The following is a 17,452-nucleotide window of genomic DNA, read 5'->3' as shown; positions in this document are numbered from 1 at the left end:
AATATTATTCAGCCTTAAAAGGAGGGACATTCCGACCCAGGCTCCAACATGGATGAACCTGGAGGACGTGATGCTGAGTGATATAAGCCGGGAGCTAAAGGACAAATACCGTGTGATTCCATGAGGCCCCTGGAGCAAGCAAACTCAGAGACAGAAGGCGGAAGGGCGGCTGCCTGGGGCGGGGGGAGAGGAGGATGGGGGAGTGTTGAATGGATGGGAGCAGAGCCTCAGCTGGGGAAGATGCCAAAGTTCCGGAGCCGGATGGTGGGGATGGGCGCACAGCAAGCTGAACGTATTTGACACCACGGAACTGTGCACCTAAAAATGGTTAAAATGGTAAATTTGATGCTGTATATGTTTTATCACAATTTTTTTAAAAGCCTCCTGTGGCTTCCCCGGCCCGCAGCGGTGGCTTCCACACCACAAGACTCTCCCTGGCCTTGTGCCGGGAGTGCTCCCCAGCCCCAACGTGCACGGGGTGGGGGTGGGGGTGTGGGGGGGGACACACACTCAAGTCTTTGCTCCACGGTCTGTCCCGTCTGTCCCCCTCTTCTCTGCGTCATGCTTTTCCCTTACCACTAACACGTTCTCTGACGTCTCTCACTTGCTGTCCCTCTCCCACCCTGAGCGCAAGCCCCCCATAGGCGGGAGACCGGAGTCGGCTTGGTTGACCGCTGTGTCCCGGCAGCTAGAAGGACACCAGGCACACCGGGCGCACAGTAGGTGTTCGACGGACGCTGGCTGCTGTGACACCAGACAAACACGGTGGCTCTGGCAGAAAGCAGGGGTGGGATCCTGTCCTCTCGGCCCCGGGCCACCTGGGAGCTCCAGGAAAGCCTCACACTCAGGGAGCCCAATGGGAACCTGCCGGCTCTCAGAGCCCGAGTCAGGCTCTCGGGCTGGGCATCCAAAGTCTGCAGCTCTGGCTCTGCGGGACCCCAGCTGTGTGCCCCTCCTGCCTCTCGCGACACTTCTATGTGTGCCCCCCCAGCCCCCCCCCCCCCCGGGGCACGGTTCCCGGAGTCCCGGCTCACAGCGGGCCCTGTGCCCGCACATGCCTTCCCTGCCCAGGCTGGGGTGGAAGCCCTCCTTGGGGCCCCGGATTGGCCCACTGGAGCGGGTTCTATGACGGACACTAAGGTGTCTGTGTCTGTCCCCACCTGGTGGCTCCCCCAGCATGGGGCAGGCCCATGGGAGGTGCTGTTAGGCATGTGCTGAATGAGTGAATGAACGCATGAAGGAAGAAAGGTCAGACAAAAACCCAGAGGACTTCTCGAAACTGTAAGAAAAAACCACGGAGCCAGACATCGTTCATTTATGGGGCACCTACTATGCGCCAGAAGGGAGTTTCTGGGGCAGCTGTGCCCACGAGAGCAGGGATAGGGACAAATGGACAATGTGGACCCAGGCATCCTGGGAGGCTCTGAGTGGGGCTCCAGCAGGCCGGACCCCTCCCCAACCTCCCTCCTTCTGGCCCTCCTGACCTCTGGCCGCCCGAGCCCGGCCTGGCCCACAGGCGCCCCGCTAAACTGACAAGCAAGCCGGAGGCTCCCCGAGAGGGCCCAGAAAGTGGTCATATGAAATGTGACCGGGAATGAAATGGGGCAATAAACAGAGGCCAGCAGTGCCAGGAAGGGCGGTGTCGGCCTCGCGGGTCGCTGTCTGCACCCTTGAGGCCCACGGGCTCCCCTTTCTCCCCCGAGGCCCGCAAGGCGCCGGACAGCGGATGTGTCTGATCCCACATAATCCTCAGAGCGACCCTGCAGGTCAGGGGTCTTTGACTCTTTACTATAGGTGGGGAAACTGAGGCTCACTGAGGTTCACCGCAGGTAGGCGACAGGAGCTGGGACTGGGACCCGGGCCTTGGGGAGCTAGAATTCAGATTCAGGCTTTGGGACCCCAGAATGCAAAGTCTCCCCCCACCCCACCCTCTTCTCTGCAGGTGCTGCAGTGAGGAAGGCAGGAAGTAAGGTGGGTCCACGTAAGGGCCCCTGCAGCTCCCCCCGCCCACCCCCTCCATCCAGACCTGAGCCTTTTCCAGACTTGAGAAACAAAGCTCAGAGAACATGGGGGCCACCCCGGGACTGCAGGAAGCAAACCTCTCCAGGCACCATGCACAGGACCCAAAGACTTGAGGAGGTGGTGGTCTTTATGGCCAGGCCCCACCTCACAGAGGGAGGGTGCACGGTTCAGAGAGTGAGTGTCCGTGCCTGAGGTCACACAGTATGAAGGGACAAAGCAAGATGCCAGCCCCGAGGCTGACTGGAGAGTCTCCCAAGCAGAACCCGAGTCCTCCCTCAGCCCTCCTCCCCTTCAGCTCTATACAGTGTGACTCCCTGGGGGTCATTTCCAGCAAGCTCAGCTGGGGGCCAGGGCTGCAAGCATGTACGGCACAGAGTCAGGAAGGCCCGTGGCCACCTTAACTCTCGGTTGGGAGGCAGAGAAAGGGAAAGGCTGCAGAGGGAGTGCTGGAGGGAGCCCCAGCTCATCCATCGATCTCACCTTGCTTCTGAAATCAGGAGATGTAAAATGTCCCTAAGAGGAAAACCCAGATAAACTGAATGAAAAAGCCCCCAGGGACCGAGAAGCCTGGCTTCATAGAAGGAGCCTGGCGGGCACCAGCCAGAGCCCTCTCCTCCCTGGGGATGGGTGCAGTGTCTGCTCTGGGACGGGCAGGGCTCAGGGGAGGGTTCTCCGTTTCCCTCGGGGCGGCCCCTGGCTGCTGGCTGGCTGCGTGCAGCAAGAGGGATCGAGGTGTGAGGCGATGAAGGTTGTTTGATCTTGGAGCGGACAAGTTTTCCTCTTCTCAAGAAGTGCAAGAAGGCCGTTTGTACAAAAGCTCGGGGAATTGCAGCGCTCCTTAGTGGGAAGATGGCAGCCTGGGCATGCAGTAGGAGCTCAAGTCCTCCCCGCAAAAGGAATGAAGGAGATCAACCTTCACGGACCCCTCCCTGTGCTGGGCTTCCCAGGATGCTCTGGCCAGGCCCTGGCCCTCAAGGGGCCCAGAGTCCACAGGAAGGGCAGACACACGGACCGGTGACTACTGTATGGACAACGGCTAGGCCTGAGCCTGCATCGCCATGTACAGTTGTTCACCGTGTGCACCATTCACATAGCCATGAATCATACTCCCCCCTCCCACTCCCCAGAGATACGCAGAAGCTCAGAATGGAGGTGCAAGTGTTAGGGAAGACGGAGGCAGGCCCACATCTGCCTGGACTCGGGGATGGCTTCTGGGAGGTGGGCCACGCTTGGACTCGAAGCCTGGTTGGAGTCGGCACAGTTAGGAGGAGCTCCGAACAGGAAAAGGCATGCCCCACAGAGAGACAGTCTCACAAGTCCAACCTTTTGGGAACCAGCCTCACCATTTCCGCAGGATCCCTAAAGCACCTGCACTATTATTTACTTAATATTTATTTTCAAACACCTTTCCCTTTTTACTTAAATAAATTCAGCTTAAAAGGAGACTTTTATTGCCGCCATAAATGGAGAATCAGCATCGCTTACCATAAATAGAGGGGAACTGTAAAAATAAACACTGGGAGAACCACACAGCGTCTATCAATTCTAGCCAGGGAAGGTTGCCTGCTGAAGGCTACGGGCCTCAGTGTCCATTTTCTCGCAGGAACAGGGGAGGTGGGCGAGAGTTACACATTAAATGCGGAGCAGGGCCAGGCAGAGACTCTTCTCAGTCAGGGCTTGAGAGGCAGGGCTGCTGAGGGGCGGGCCCCCGGGCAGCCACCTCCACCACGGTCACTGGTCACCACCAGCTCTGGCTTCCTCAGCCACTGACGCCCTCCCACCTTCATCCCTCGTCCCCACTTCCCAGCTCTGGCTTGCAGAGGCCCAAGGACGGGAGCCTCCCTGCCACTCACCTGTCACAACCCTACGGACCCTGCCAGTCCGGCTTCCTGTCTGATTCACCCGCAGCCTCCCTGTGTCTTGCACGTGGGGAGGACTGACACCCATTTCAGGTCCGAGGAGGCCCGCAGACGGCCCGCTTGCAGAAGGAGTGAACAAAGAAAGGAAGGGCGGATGCCCTCATGGTCTCTGCTGCTCAAACCAGGGATGTGACCTCCGGAGGCATGGGTTTCCCTCCCCCAAAGTGGGGAAAGAACATAATTTTTGTATTAAAACAAACATGAATATATTATGGAATAGATTATGGAATTCATGAATTTTGAATGACATAGGAGAACATCAAAGAAACGTTGCCCCTGGTGGGGAGCCGTTCACTCTGCCGCGTGGGGCCGACCCCCCAGTCCAGGGCCTTCTCTGCCTGATCCAGGCAGAGGCCTCCTTTGGCTCCAACAGCCCTTGCTCTGCACGCAGGAGTATTGATGTGTTGGCTGCCAGGGGCGGCGGACCAGGAGGAAGCAGAGGGACTGGGGTGGGGGGCAGTGAAGCCTAGGATTTACATGTGGGCACACCAGCTGCAGCCCTGCCCTGACTTGCTGTGTGGCTTTGTGTAAGTTGCCTCACTTCTCTGAGCGTCAGTTTCCACATGGCTCATTGTGAGGATGAAATGAATGAATGCAGGTGAAGAGTCTGTTTCCCGCTGTGGGACAGAGGAGAGCCTCCTCGCCGCCAGGCACCGCTGAGTTACACACACACACACACACACAGACACACACACACACACGGACACGTGCCCAGGTGGGGGTGGGGGTCCCTGCTAACTGGGAAGGAGGGCGGCCCCAACCAATAAAAAGTCAAATTAGCTGGGCGCCTGGGTGGATCAGTCAGTTAAGTGTCTGCCTTTGGCTCAGGTCATGATCTTGGAGTCCCAGGATCGAGCCCCGCATCGGGCTCCCTGCTCAGCTGGAAGCCTGCTTCTCCCTCTGACCCTCCCCCTCTCATGCTCTCTCTCTCTCTCTCTCAAATAAATGAAATTTTTAGAAAAAAATTCAAATAGCTCATGATCCCAGGGTCCTGGGATCAAACCCGCATCGGGCTCCCTGCTCGGCGGGAAGCCTGCTTCTCCCTCTCCCACTCCCCCTGCTTGTGTTCCCTCTCTCGCTGTGTCTCTCTCTGTCAAATAAATAAATACAATCTTTAAAAAAAATTCAAATAGCTAACATTTTGAACACTTACTGGGTGCTAAGTGCCTGGTGATGCTGTGCTTTGGTGTGCTCATCTGTAAAATGGGGGCAAGGGTAAGAGCAACGTCACGCGGTCGCTGTAAGTACCAAGTGTGTCGACATTTATCAAGTGGACGATCTGGCACCGAGGACTGCTATGGAGGTGTGTCCTTTGTACTTACTTTGTAACTGAAGTAAAATTCACATCACAAAATTAACCGTTCTAACGTGACCGAGCTGCCAGCCCTGAGTACATTCACAATGCTGTGTCCCCCACCTCCATCTAGTCCCCACACTTTTTCTTCCCCCCAAAGGGAAACCCTGCACCCATTAAGCAGTTATGTTCCATTCTCCCATCCCCTGGCAACCACCAATCTATGCTGAGTCTCTGGATGGATTTGCTATTCTGGATAGTTCCCACGAATGTAACGATATAATACGCGGTCTTTAAGGACCGGCTTTTTTCACTTAGCATCATGTTTTTGAAGCTCGTCCACACTGTCGCATATATCAGATCACATTCCTTTTTATAGAGATGTTTCTTTCATCAGATAAAATCCCTCACCGGATCCCCAAACAACCTGGGAAGTAGCCACTCTCACTCTCCTCTTCTTGCGGATGAAGAAACTGAGGCACGGAGAGTGGTGGGGACATGTGCAGTCCCCCGCCCTGCAGTCCTGACACCGCTGGGCGGGCAGAGCTGGTGCCTGCAGCTGGGTGCAGGGTGTCTCTCAAGGCCACGGGCACATATTGAGGGAGACAGCAATGGAATTACAAATCTGGGGAGATTTAAGGAGAGTGAAAATATTCTGGCACTTGCAGGATTGTGGGAGTTGAGCAGGTTTCCCCTGTGGAATTCCCACCTTCTCTTCCCACACATCTGGCCACAAGGAGGGAAAGGGTTGGGAGGGAGGGAGGCAAGGGTGGGAATGCGCGGGGAGCCCGGGACAGGGCAGGAACCAGAATGGGGGAGCCGGGCACAGGAGAAGGCAAACAGACATCCTGATGTTTATGCAGATGGCAATTCTTTTCCTCCTCACCTATACGGCTGGCGAAGCCTGCGGGGTGAGCCCACTGCACACATGGCTGGTCAGGCTCAGACAGCTCAAGGGAGGTCAGGATTTGAGCCTAAGAGTCTGCCCCAAAGCCCAGGCATGCACCATCCTTGCTGCCTGCCAGAGGCAGAGAGGGGGTGAATGGGGGAAGCAGAGGGAGGTCGCATCAGCCACAGGGATGAGGAGCTGCTTCGGAGCCCAGAAAGGAGCATCCTCAGGTCCACTGAGAAGGAGAAAGACAAGGGAGAGAGGTGGGAGGCACCAAGGGTGGGGCCAGCAAGCGCCACGGCCATGAGGACCAGAGCAGAAGAGGAGAGGGCACATGAAAACCAGGTGCCAAGACCAATAGGAAGGGAGAAACTGAGGCAGACTCCGACGGCCATGCTGTCTCCCCGGGACCTGGTGTGGGGCAAACGCAGCCCCACTTGGGACCCAGTGTCAGCCCTGCCCTGGCCCTCCCACGCCTGCCCAACTGTGTTTGGGAAATCCAGCAGCGCAGCAGTAAATGCATGAGCTCTGGAGTCAGGCTGACCCCGATGTGAACCCCAACTGTACCTCCTTGTGGTGGGCAAATCGCTAAGCTTCAGTGTCTTAAATCTGTAAAATGGGTATTGTGGGGACTTGACAGGATCGCACATGCCTGTAAATGTCCAGCACCTAGTGGGCTCCGTGGAGCATTATTAGGCTGGTGATGATCCGGTTGCTATTCATACCGCCTCTCACAGGATGGCCTTGCTCCAGCTTCTCTTTCCCCCAAGGCTCCCACCTCCTTTTTCCTCATCTAGAAGACTAGACTGGCCTGGCCTTTTGAAACACAAGGACTATTCTAGAACCAGAGAATCCTTAGCTGAAGGGGTTCTGCCCCACCCCAGGGCCTTTGCACTTACTGTTCCCTCTGCCTAGGAGGGGATTCAACGGAAAGCAGCAGAGCCAGGATGGGGCTCAGGACTCCTAGCGCCTAACTGGAGTTAGGGACCACTGCTGGGGTCTCTGGGGACATAAGGAGACCAACTGGTAAGTCTCAGGGCCCCTGCCCCAAAGGACTTCCATTAGCTGTCTGCCAGCCTGCCTTCCCCCTCCCTCTCCTCTGCCTGCCAGGAAACCATTAGTGCCGGGTTGTTTTGAGCGCAATTTCCACTACCGTGCACTCTGGCCGCTGAGCCTCCATTAGGGACCCTTTCCTGGGGCCAATGACAGGCGGCAAAGGGCTCCCCGGTGAGCCAGCCCTAATTGCTGCCACCTCTAAGGCCAGAAATAATTTTTTTAAAACCTCACAAAGCAGAACAGACACCCTGCAGTCCTCTCTCACGTTCCCTGCCCTGGGCCAGCAACCAAGCCCAAGGGCTGTGAGAAAGAGGGCTTAAGTCAAGAACCCCAACCCCAAGTTGGCTAGTGAGGCTCTGAGAGCCTGAGTGGGGGCCGGGATTTGAGCCCGAGAGTGTCTGACCCCAAAGCCCAGGCAGGCACCATCCCCTACAGCCTTAGCACGCATGGCTGAGGGAACAAAGTTTGGGTTCTGCTCCCTTGCTTTGAACGAGCTGTGGGCCCCCAGTCTCCCCCCCCCCAAGTCTCCTCCTCTGCAAGATGGGCATGTTGATGGGTGCCTGGGGTGCCTGCTGGAGTGACCACGGCCAGGCTCTGACAGGTGCTGGGGCCCCGGGAGGAGGTCCGCGGAGCACAAAGGAAAGAGCCAGAGGGTGGGAGAGGCAGGGGGAGAGCCTGCCAGGCAGACGAAATCGAAATCGCTGGGCAAAAGGTCCCTGAGGAGGGAGCCCGGTGTGTGCAAGCATTAGGAAGGAAGCAGTGTAGGTACACACACACGCACACGCACACGCACACACAGGCACGCAAGCACGCCCAGCTCCCATCTCCTGCGCAGCCCAGGTTTCCGTCAGCCCCCGGACATTGCGGCCAGCCCCGGCTTCCTGCGAGCCCGCAAACTCGGCCCTAGTCCTGGAAGGAGCTTCTCCCGCTCCACCAGTCCCCCCCTAGCCTCCAAGTCCTATTTGACCCCCACTTCAGTCACACGGCCAGGCCCTCACGATCACCAGCCACACCTCGTACCTTCCCCACCGGAAACCTCCGGGTGGCGAGGTCAGCGGCGAGCTCCACCGCCTGCTTCGCCCGATGCACACGCACAACTCTCTGGATGAAGCCCCTGACAGACCTGCTCCTGCGGCCTCTGGAGTCTCCTCTCAGTCCCAGGAGACCCTGGATACCAGGAGCCCACTTCCTCCAGGAAGTCTTCCTGACTGCACCAGGACACAGCCACCACTCCGGTAGGAGAGGGGAGAGACCCCCTCGGGAGAGTTCACCTGCCTGAGCCACTTCCAGGGCTCACATCCTGGTTTGCTGTCCTCCCTGACCTCTCCCCATGCCCACCTGCTGAAGACACTAGAGGGAAGCTTGTTATGCGAGGGCTGCGGTGGAGTGGGGGGGGGGCGGGGTGCTCTGCTGAGCATTGGCCCTGAACCCCGGGGCCAGGCCTGGCTCCTCTCTGGGCCTCGGTTTCCTCCCCCGTAAAATGAAGGCTGCGTCCCAGGCCCCACAGGTGAGCTCTGGGGGCCTCCCAAACCCGCTGGAACTAACCCAAACGATGTGGCATTTTTCTGAGACAATGATCCAGTTTTCATCAGATGCTCCAGAGGACGGTGACCTCCAAGAAAATTAGGAACCACAAGTCTAGACAAGCTCCGGCGCCCCTTGTAACTCCACCACTTGGTCATTCGTTCGTCCACTTCATTCATTCACCTGACATCTCTTGAGTGCCTGCTCTGCGTGGGTGTCACGATGATACAAAGAAGAGACGCATGTGTAATCCCAAGGTGTCACCTGGAGACAGGAGTGTGTGTGTGTGCGTGTGTGTGCTCGCGTGCGTGTGAAGACAGAGTGCGGAGGTGGAGAGATGAGAAGAGGGAGGGAGATGGATGCAGCAGACACAGGGAAAGGGACAAAGAAAGATGGAGAGAGTTTGAAAGACAGAGAGAGAGCGAACGTCCAACCCGGGGAGAGAGCGAGCGGAGACAGGGGCAGGCAGAGCACTTGCCGCAGATGGGCACCGCCAGCCCCCTAACTGACAGCTCTGAGCAAGCCCCCCCCCAGCTCTAGCTCTAACCTTCCAGATGCTCCCAGAGCCTCGATGCCTTGAGTCCCAAGGGCACCCGCTTGGAGGGGCCGGGGAGGCGGGTCCGCACACCAAGGCCACGGCACTGAGGGCACAGCCTGGCCCCTCGGCTGGGACGCTACATGAGCGCCCAGGCTCCTTCCCGCCCACAGCTCCTCCACCGCACACGATCCAACACCCAAACACACGCACGCCGGCCACATGCTCAGGCAAAACCACCAGCCCCGAGCAGAACACCCAGGCAGGTGCACCCAGGGTCCCACGCGTACCCCCAAGGTCCCAGCAGCCCCACTGACAGGGCTGGGCTTGGATCCAGGAGCCTAGGCTCTCAGACCGCTCTCGTGCAGCCAGACCCAGGCCTTCCCCAGCATTTTGGCATCCTGGACCCCGAGAGAATCCAGTGAAATCAGGGTGCCGCTCCGGAACAAAGCAACTGTCCACACGCCCACCTGGCTTGGCAGCCACGAGCAGGACAGATGAGCAGGGAAGAACTCCAGCCCTGCAGCCCCACAAGCTGGGCTCAAGCCCGGCTCCGCCATTCAAAAGCTGTGTGGCCCCCAGCGGGTCCCAACACCCCCGAAGCCTCCATGTCCTGGTCTGTAAAATGGGAACATCCTCCACATGGGGTGTGTGAGGCTGGAAGGAGGAGGTGAGGGGGATGACAGGCACAGAGAAAATGCTCGATGAATGCTGTCTGGCGTCTTGGTTCCCAGACCCCCGAAGGCCACTGAGACTAAGCACCATGTGCCAGACAGAATCCCATGTGGCCATGGGCTCCCTCCGCACCTGCCGCCTGGAAGACAGAGGAAAGGGCCACAGGTGGAAAGATTCTGGAGGCTAAAAGCCTAGGTGCACTCGCCATTGTTGGGGGTTGCTGAGGCCCAGAGAAGGGCAGGGACCTGCCAAGCTACCCAGCAAGGCAGAGGCCGCGGGAGGGTGGATCAAGGCTTGGGTCTACTTCTCCTGCCCGAACTCGGGCGCTTGAACTCAAGCTGAAGTGAAGTCACAAAGGAGTCGCTGCCCCCACCTCTCTACACAAGAGACAGCAAAGGCCCTCACCCCTGCCATGTCCCCCCAGGTGGGGGGCCAGGAATCCTTGGAGTTGGGAGCTCTGCCCACGGGGGGCCCCGTCACTAAATCGCTGTGTGACAGATCGTTATGAACCACCCACTGTGTTCAGACTTCTCTGCCCACTTCACCAGTCTGTGCTCCCTGGGGAAATAAAGCAGGGATTCCCTCCATAACACCCCCAGCTAATAAATGTTTGGCTCCAGCTTACATCGCTCGTGTGACAGGGAGCTCACTACCAGTTGCCCTCGCTGTCCTGGGAGTGCCTTTTCGGGGCTGAACATCATCTCTGCTTCTTCACTCTTATCACAATTTATACTTATACATTTTTTATAGGTTTAGTTGTCTGAGCAAGAACCTTATCTGTCTTCTTCACTGATATGTCCCCCGTGGGTAAAAGCCTGGTACATGGCAGGTGTTCAGGCGCTATTTGTTGAATGAATGAAGGAATAAATGAATGGTCGCTTCCAGTAGCGGACAGCAGCCCCTGCTGGGCCAGGAGCTCCCGCTGACAGCACAGAGACGAGGTGGGGGGGCAGCCCGTGGGCCAACAGCCCACACGTCCAGTCATTCCTACACACACAGCTGCCCGTGTACCCTCTCTGTTCTGTCCTTAATGTTTTCCTATAAACTAACCCACTATTTTTTTTAATATCCCCATTAGCCTCATCTAAGCAATCATATCTGTGAAATCACAGTTTTGATGTGCTGGGTTTATTTTTCCAATCCACATTAAAATAAATGCATAACTATTAAAATGTAAGAGGTTTATCTGGGTTCTGCCTAAAACCATCTCTCAGGTAGGACCCAATCCTGCTGAGGGTCCTGGGGGTTCTTGAAAAGGGGTTTCCACTGGGCGTGATGGGGCTGAGTCCCAGAGACTCCTCTGCCGACTTTCAGGAAGGGGAGGGGGCCCGGTCGTGGGGAGGGGGTCCTGGAGGAGCGGCAGTCCCTCCCCCTCCCCAGCCCCACCTCCCTTCCCCACAGCAGCAGGTGCCCAAGGGACCCCAGGGTCGCCAGCTGGTAGAGGGGTAAATTTCTTCCCCCAGTGAGGTCACGGCCCCTTCTGATGGAAGAGTCTTGCCTCACCAGGGTTGGGGAGAGGACACACCCTGGCACCCCATTACCCTCCGGGTCATAGCATCTCATATGCACTCCAAGGGGCCGGGCCTGGGTCCGCCCACTGCAAAGTGAGGTCAGCCTTGCCCACCCCAGGATGTCCTCGTACCGCTCAGTAAGGATGAGGGAGGGGCTCCGTTTTGTGATCGTTCTACTAAAAATGTGGATTCCTTATGAAATTAAAATTATGTGAATGTTTAAAACTGCATTAACTTGGAATACAGAGAAGTTTTAGCATTCAGACCTCACTTCTCCCTCCTCTTCTCTGGGACTCAACAGCATTGTGAGCCTGGGCTCTGGAGTCACGTTCCTGGGATCAAATCCAGGCTCCAACACTTGCTAGGTGAGTGACCTTGGGCAAGCCTTTTAACCTCGCCGAGACTCAGTTCCCTCAAAAATACCCTGGGCCAGGGGAAGTCTCGTCCTCGGAGGGTTCTTGTGGGAGTCAAATGAGACAACGCCATTTAAGGCCCTGGCAGGACACTCAGTCAACATTTGCTTCCGTACATCTCTCACCTAATTTGCACAGAGTTGGATAAGGTGACCCCAAAAGCCAAGCACTGACCTCCCCCGGCAATTTGGGCAAATGCACCCTGGCCCGTGGCCTGCATCTCCTGTCCCGGTGGCTGACCACTCTGCCTCACCCCTGACCCGGCCCACTTGTTTGTCACGGGAGACTTCCCCCAACACCCCTACTGTCAGCCTGTCACCGTGTCACCGTGGAGATGAGCCGAATTCCTGTCCTGCTGGCCGCCCACAGCTCCCGGCTCCCGTTGCTTCGGGAAAAGGCCGCCGGAGCCGCTGATAGGCAAGGTGTCAAAACCAATTGGTGTGAAGGACTCGGGGAAAACCGCTTGTGAGGGCCAATTCCCCACAGGAGGCCGGGAACCCTCAGCCCAAGGCCGACTGTTTACGGGCATAATTGATAGAATAATCACCAACACCCGAGACAATGCGAACACATTTTTAACATCATAACCTTCGGAAGACAGCGCTCAATTTTCTCCATCTCCCAGCCACCAAACTAGCCGGCTTATTGATGGCGAGATATCCACAGTTCGGTAAGGAATGAGAGAATGACAGGGTGGGTTTTCAGGGCACGGGCTGTTTGCCAAATGGCCCGGTGGCCCCCGCCCCTGCCTCAGCACCCCGCTGCTCCCTCCAGGCAACGGAGAGAACCTCAGGGCAGTGAATCACTCAATGGACAAAGCGCCAGGCCAAGCCAGGATCCGTGTCTGCATTGGGGTGTGTTAATAATTGAAGGTGCTGGCCTACGTGTGTGTGTGTGTGTGTGTGGCCGGGCGGGGGTGGGAGGATGGATGTTTGCTGCAGTACAAGGCTTCCTGGGGCTCCTCTCAGGGTCCACATGCCCGCTCCAGCATGGCCCCCTCCCTCTCTCGCAAACCCAAACCAACCCAGCAGCCCCTGGCGCCAGACGATGTCCCGTCCCTACACGTGTCATCAGGCCTGGCTGAGTGCTTAAGGCAGTGGCTCCCAAACTCCAGGCTGCACGGGAATCATCTGGGGAAGCTTATTAAAATGCAGACTCCAGGGTCTCATCAACAATCATTTTGGCCAATGGGTCTGGGTGGGGGGACCCTGGGATCTGCATTTTTTTTTAAGAATCCATTTATTTATCTGAGAGAGAGAGTGAGCAAGCTGGTGGGGATGGGGGTGGTAGGGGAAGAGGCAGAAGAAGAAGCAGACTCCCCGCTGAGCAGAACCCTGAGATCACGACCTGAGCCGAAGGCAGACACTCAACTGACTGAGCCACCCAGGCGACCCTGGGATCTGCATTTTAACAAAACTCCCTGGTGATTCCAAGGCAGGAGGTCTACAAAGATCCTCACAAAGATCCTGCCTTCCGCCCCCCCCGCAACCCCTGCCCTGGCCAAGATCTGGAGAAAGAACTGGAGAAGGAGTCCAGCCCAGCTGTCTTTTTCTAACTTGCACGTGGCCTCAGCAAGATCCCGTGCGTCACCTTTCTAAGCTGCTGGTTCCTCTTGGTGGCCCCCACGACTTTACCAGTTCTCTGGGGAGCTGGAAGGGAGCGCTGCGATAGGGCTGTGCAGAAGGAAGAAGTCCTGTCACGTGACTGGCCCAGCCTGCCTCGAGGTCATCCTGGAGGAGGCAGGTGCTGCTCTCTGGCTCTCTGTACAGACTCAGTGACCTTGGGCAAGTCACTGGCCCTCTATGAACCTCAGTATCCTCATATGCCCAACACCAGCCTTGCGTGAATAACGTCAGCCTTAGTGAGTTAACACTGGCAAGGGGTTTGGCAGCAGCTACCACACAGTAGGCGGTTCATAAATGCTAGCTCCGCCCCCTGCCCCCCACCTCTGCTGTGCTGATGGCAATGAGCTGACCCTTTCTCATAAGGAATAATCAAAACTACCATTAATTGAGTACCTAGTAGGTACAAACACGGACCACCACGACCCCAGCCTCCCAATCCCTTATGCCTCTCGAAGAGGGTGTTCACCCCCATTCATTCCTCATGCCTTTAAAAGGCCCTCTGTGAAGTGGGCTGAGTGGAAGTAGCAGAGAGATGGGAAGCGAGACGGATGTCCTTGCTGACCCATCTGACCACGGGCTTTCCCTGTGACAAGTCCCGGGCGGGCAGGGGCAAGGCGTTAGCCTGGCGGCTGGGCTGGGCTCAGATTGAGCTGGAGTGGTGAGGAGCCACCAAGTGATTGGGGTCCATGGGCTCCGGAGGAGGAGCCCCCACTTCCAGCCTCCCATCCCCACCCCCAGACATAGACACCTCCCTAACCCGGCCACATTTCCTGAATCAGCTGAGGACACGCGGAGCCCAGGAATAATAAAACGATCAGGCTCCAATCTGCTAAACAGCAATTTCTGGGCTTTTTCAGCACACACAGCTTTTATCAAATTGGTATTCTCCTCCTGAACACAAATGGCTTATTAGACATGACCCACTTATTCGCCGCGTCTCACTATCATTAATAACAGTTTCTTTTTGTGATTAAGTGAGTGGCTCCAAAACCTTCCTGTGGTCGGGTGCTTGGCCCAGCAGAGGGGCAGCCGTGGGGGCTCCTCGGCATCCACTACTTGGCGACTTTGAACCTGGCAATGTTGGGAGAAGGTAGCCTGGCCCCTGCAGAGCAGCCTGGCCTCCTCGTTTCAGGAGGGACAGAAGGAGCCCCAGGGGGTTGACCCACTTGCCCAGAAGTGCACAGGGGGGTCAGTGAGAGAAGCCAGGTTCCCCCGCAGTCAGTGCTGTGTCCTCTCTGTCTAGCCCCTCCTCTGGGCCTTAGCGGGACCTGGCCAGGGTTCAGAGGCGACCTTTACAGCTGGCGGGGCAGAGCTGTGCCCCTAAGCATGCCTGGCACCGGGGGGCAGGCAGAGACTACCACACAAAGGGCAAAGCCTGATTTCCTGTGGGGGGCCACCTCGGGGCCTCCGGAATGACAGAGTAGCACCCAAATCCTTGGGGCCTGACGCTCTAGGGACAGGATGACCATAAACCTCAGAGCCCTAGTCCTCGTATCTCTTGGGACTGCAAACTCAGGAAAATCCTTCCTTGGAAAACCCTCCTAGTCTAAGTTCTAACCGTGCCAAGGAACTGAGCAGAGCGAGGAGGAGAACGGAAGGAGGAATCCCCAGTTTCCTTTAAATGGGAGGGAATCTGACAGGGAGATGAATATCCGGGAAAAAGCTCTGTCTTTGCCCAACAGACCCTGTGGCCAGTCCCAGCTCAAACACTCACGCAATGTGTGACCTTGGGCAAGTCCCTTCACCTCTCTGAGCCTTGGTTTCTCCATCTGTAAGTTGAGGGTCAAAATAACCCTTCCCCTATTTACCAGTGCTCCAGCCAGGTCAGTAGAAATCCGATGAGCGATATGAAGGGTGCAGAGATGAGACACAGAGCACTTACACCAAACGTGGTGAGGCAGAAGGGTACAGGGAGTCATGGTTCCCAAAAAGCAGAGACCCTGGAAGCCCCCACACCTCCTGCAACAATCCCACTGGTGCATCAGGCCCCAGCAAAGCCTCCTCTAATTACCTACTCTCCCCCCGCTTTTCCCATCAGAATAAATCACAGTTCTCTGCTCTTTGTGCAAACCTCCCCCCAGCCCTGGGCCCACAGTGCCCAGTACTGCTGCTGCAGCCTCCCCCACCAGATGGGGAGGGATGGATGGAAGAAGGGTCTCCATTTTCATTTATGCTCTGGTCCCCATGCTGGAGCCTGGCTCACAGGGGAAGGGGGAGCCCCCACAGCTACCAGCCTCAGATGCTACAACTCTGCGACCAACTTGGGCTCCTTGGGGCTGAAAGGAGCTTCTGACACTCAGGCAACCAATGTGGGGCTGCTTGCTTGCTCCCTGGCTGCCATGGTGGCTGAGTTGATTTCCCACTTTTCAGTCCTGGGGGCCGAGGATGAGGAGGGCTGGGTACCCTACAGAAGGATGGCAGGGGCTTTCCACCCCCAGAGACAGACAAAAGCCCCCGGCATCCTTCTTCCCCTCCCATGCCCGTGGCTAGAAGCAGCAATCTCAACTATTCCAGTGACTTTGAGGGGCTCCCCACAAGCCTTCATCCCCTACCCTGCAGGGGTAGCGGCAGCCCGAGACTACCAGTTCTCCAGAGGCAGGGTCTGCTGTCCCCCAGGACCTTCCCCAGGGGTGTAAGGGGCAGGACAGGAATGGGAGGGGATGAGGGCAGCTGCAGGGTTAAGCCCACAAAAGGGAAAGGCAGATGGGCAGAGAGGAGTGGGCGAGCCAAGTGTGTTCACGTGTGTGTGTGTGTGTGTGTCTGCAGGCAGAAGGGCGGGCAAGAGTTGTGCAGAGTGCACGCGCCTGGGCGCCAGCTGGCAGGGTGTGAGCCCACCAACCGTAATGCCTATGTGTGTGCAGCGGGCATAAGTGCGAGTGTTTGTGAGTGAGGACGGCGATCCGAGAAGGTGTCTGGAGATGTGTGAGGGCAGGAGTTGTGAGTGTGAGAACAGTGAATGTGCCCCTGGCTGCAAATATCTGTGTAGTCCTGGAGGTGTGTGTATCGGCGCGAGCGTGCTTGGGAGTAAGGGTCTCTCTCCGCGAGAGCGGGATCGGGGCTGCACACGGGGTGCCCCCTCCTCTGCACGGGTGGCCGGGGTGCCAGGGCGGGTCCATGGACCCGGCAGGGGGCGCCACGGGACTCCCGCCAGGGCCGGCGCGGGTTCCAGCCCTGGGGACGGCCAAGTTGAAGCGGCGCAGCCCGGGGTGGGGTTTGGTGGGGAAGTCCGCGGGGGCGGCGACCGAACTCACCGTGGCCGGAGACGTGGTTGTCCCAGGGCGCGTGGCCGGCGGGCCGCGTGGCGCCTCCGAGTTGCAGGAAAAGTGCCAGGTAGTGGAGGGCGCCCAGCGCCACGGCGAGCGGGGCCCCCATGGTGCGCGCTCGGGCCGGGGCGCCGCCGCCTCACATCGGGGCTCCGGAGACCGCAGACCCCGCGCCCGCCGTTCCCTGCCCGATGCGGCCTGGCTGCCCAGCTCCGGCCGCTGCCCCTCGCCCGCCGAACCTGGCCCGGCCCCGGCCCCGGCCCTCGCCCGGCTCCGGCCCAGCCCCGGCTGCGGGTAGCGAGCGCACGCCCAGCCGGCCGCCTCCGACTGCGGGACTCTTCCCTTCCGCGGAAGGCCACTCCGCTCGGCGCCGCCGCCGCCGCACCCCCTCCTCCCACTCCCTCCCGCCCGCCCAGAGGAGGCGGCGGCGGAGGGATCTGCCGCTTGATTTATCATCAAAGTTTTGCCCAGGCTGGGATTTTTAAAGCGGTACCCGCAACTTCCCCCGCCCGAGAGTGCAAATGGGAGAGAGAGATGGGGTGGAAGAAGCCCCCCACTAGGGACCCAGTTCCCGCAAAGCATGACACAACTGGCTTCAGAAACAGATATACTATCAAGCAGGAGAAGGAGAAAAACCAATCCACCTGCCACCAGACTCAGCGCGCTCAGAGGGACTCCCAACTTTGCTAGCAGGGCGGTGCCGGGGTCAGGGGGTCGGGGGAGGTG

At 58.0% G+C, this 17,452-nt stretch overlaps 1 protein-coding gene across 1 annotated transcript in view; it reads right to left on the bottom strand.

Moving 5' to 3' along the window:
• Positions 1 to 16,977, bottom strand: part of VSTM2L (V-set and transmembrane domain containing 2 like) — a 35,876-nt gene extending 18,899 nt beyond the window's left edge. Inside the window, exon 1 of the mRNA XM_036101576.2 lies at positions 16,715 to 16,977. Coding sequence (XP_035957469.1) covers positions 16,715 to 16,835 — 121 coding nt within the window. The 5' untranslated portion in view covers positions 16,836 to 16,977. The remainder of the gene's footprint in view (positions 1 to 16,714) is intronic.
• Positions 16,978 to 17,452: the final 475 nt, after the last annotated feature.

Source organism: Halichoerus grypus, chromosome 10 (assembly GCF_964656455.1).
Source record: "Halichoerus grypus chromosome 10, mHalGry1.hap1.1, whole genome shotgun sequence".
In the NCBI taxonomy this organism is placed as follows: Eukaryota; Metazoa; Chordata; class Mammalia; order Carnivora; family Phocidae; genus Halichoerus; species Halichoerus grypus.
This window is presented reverse-complemented; position numbering and strand designations above follow the sequence as displayed.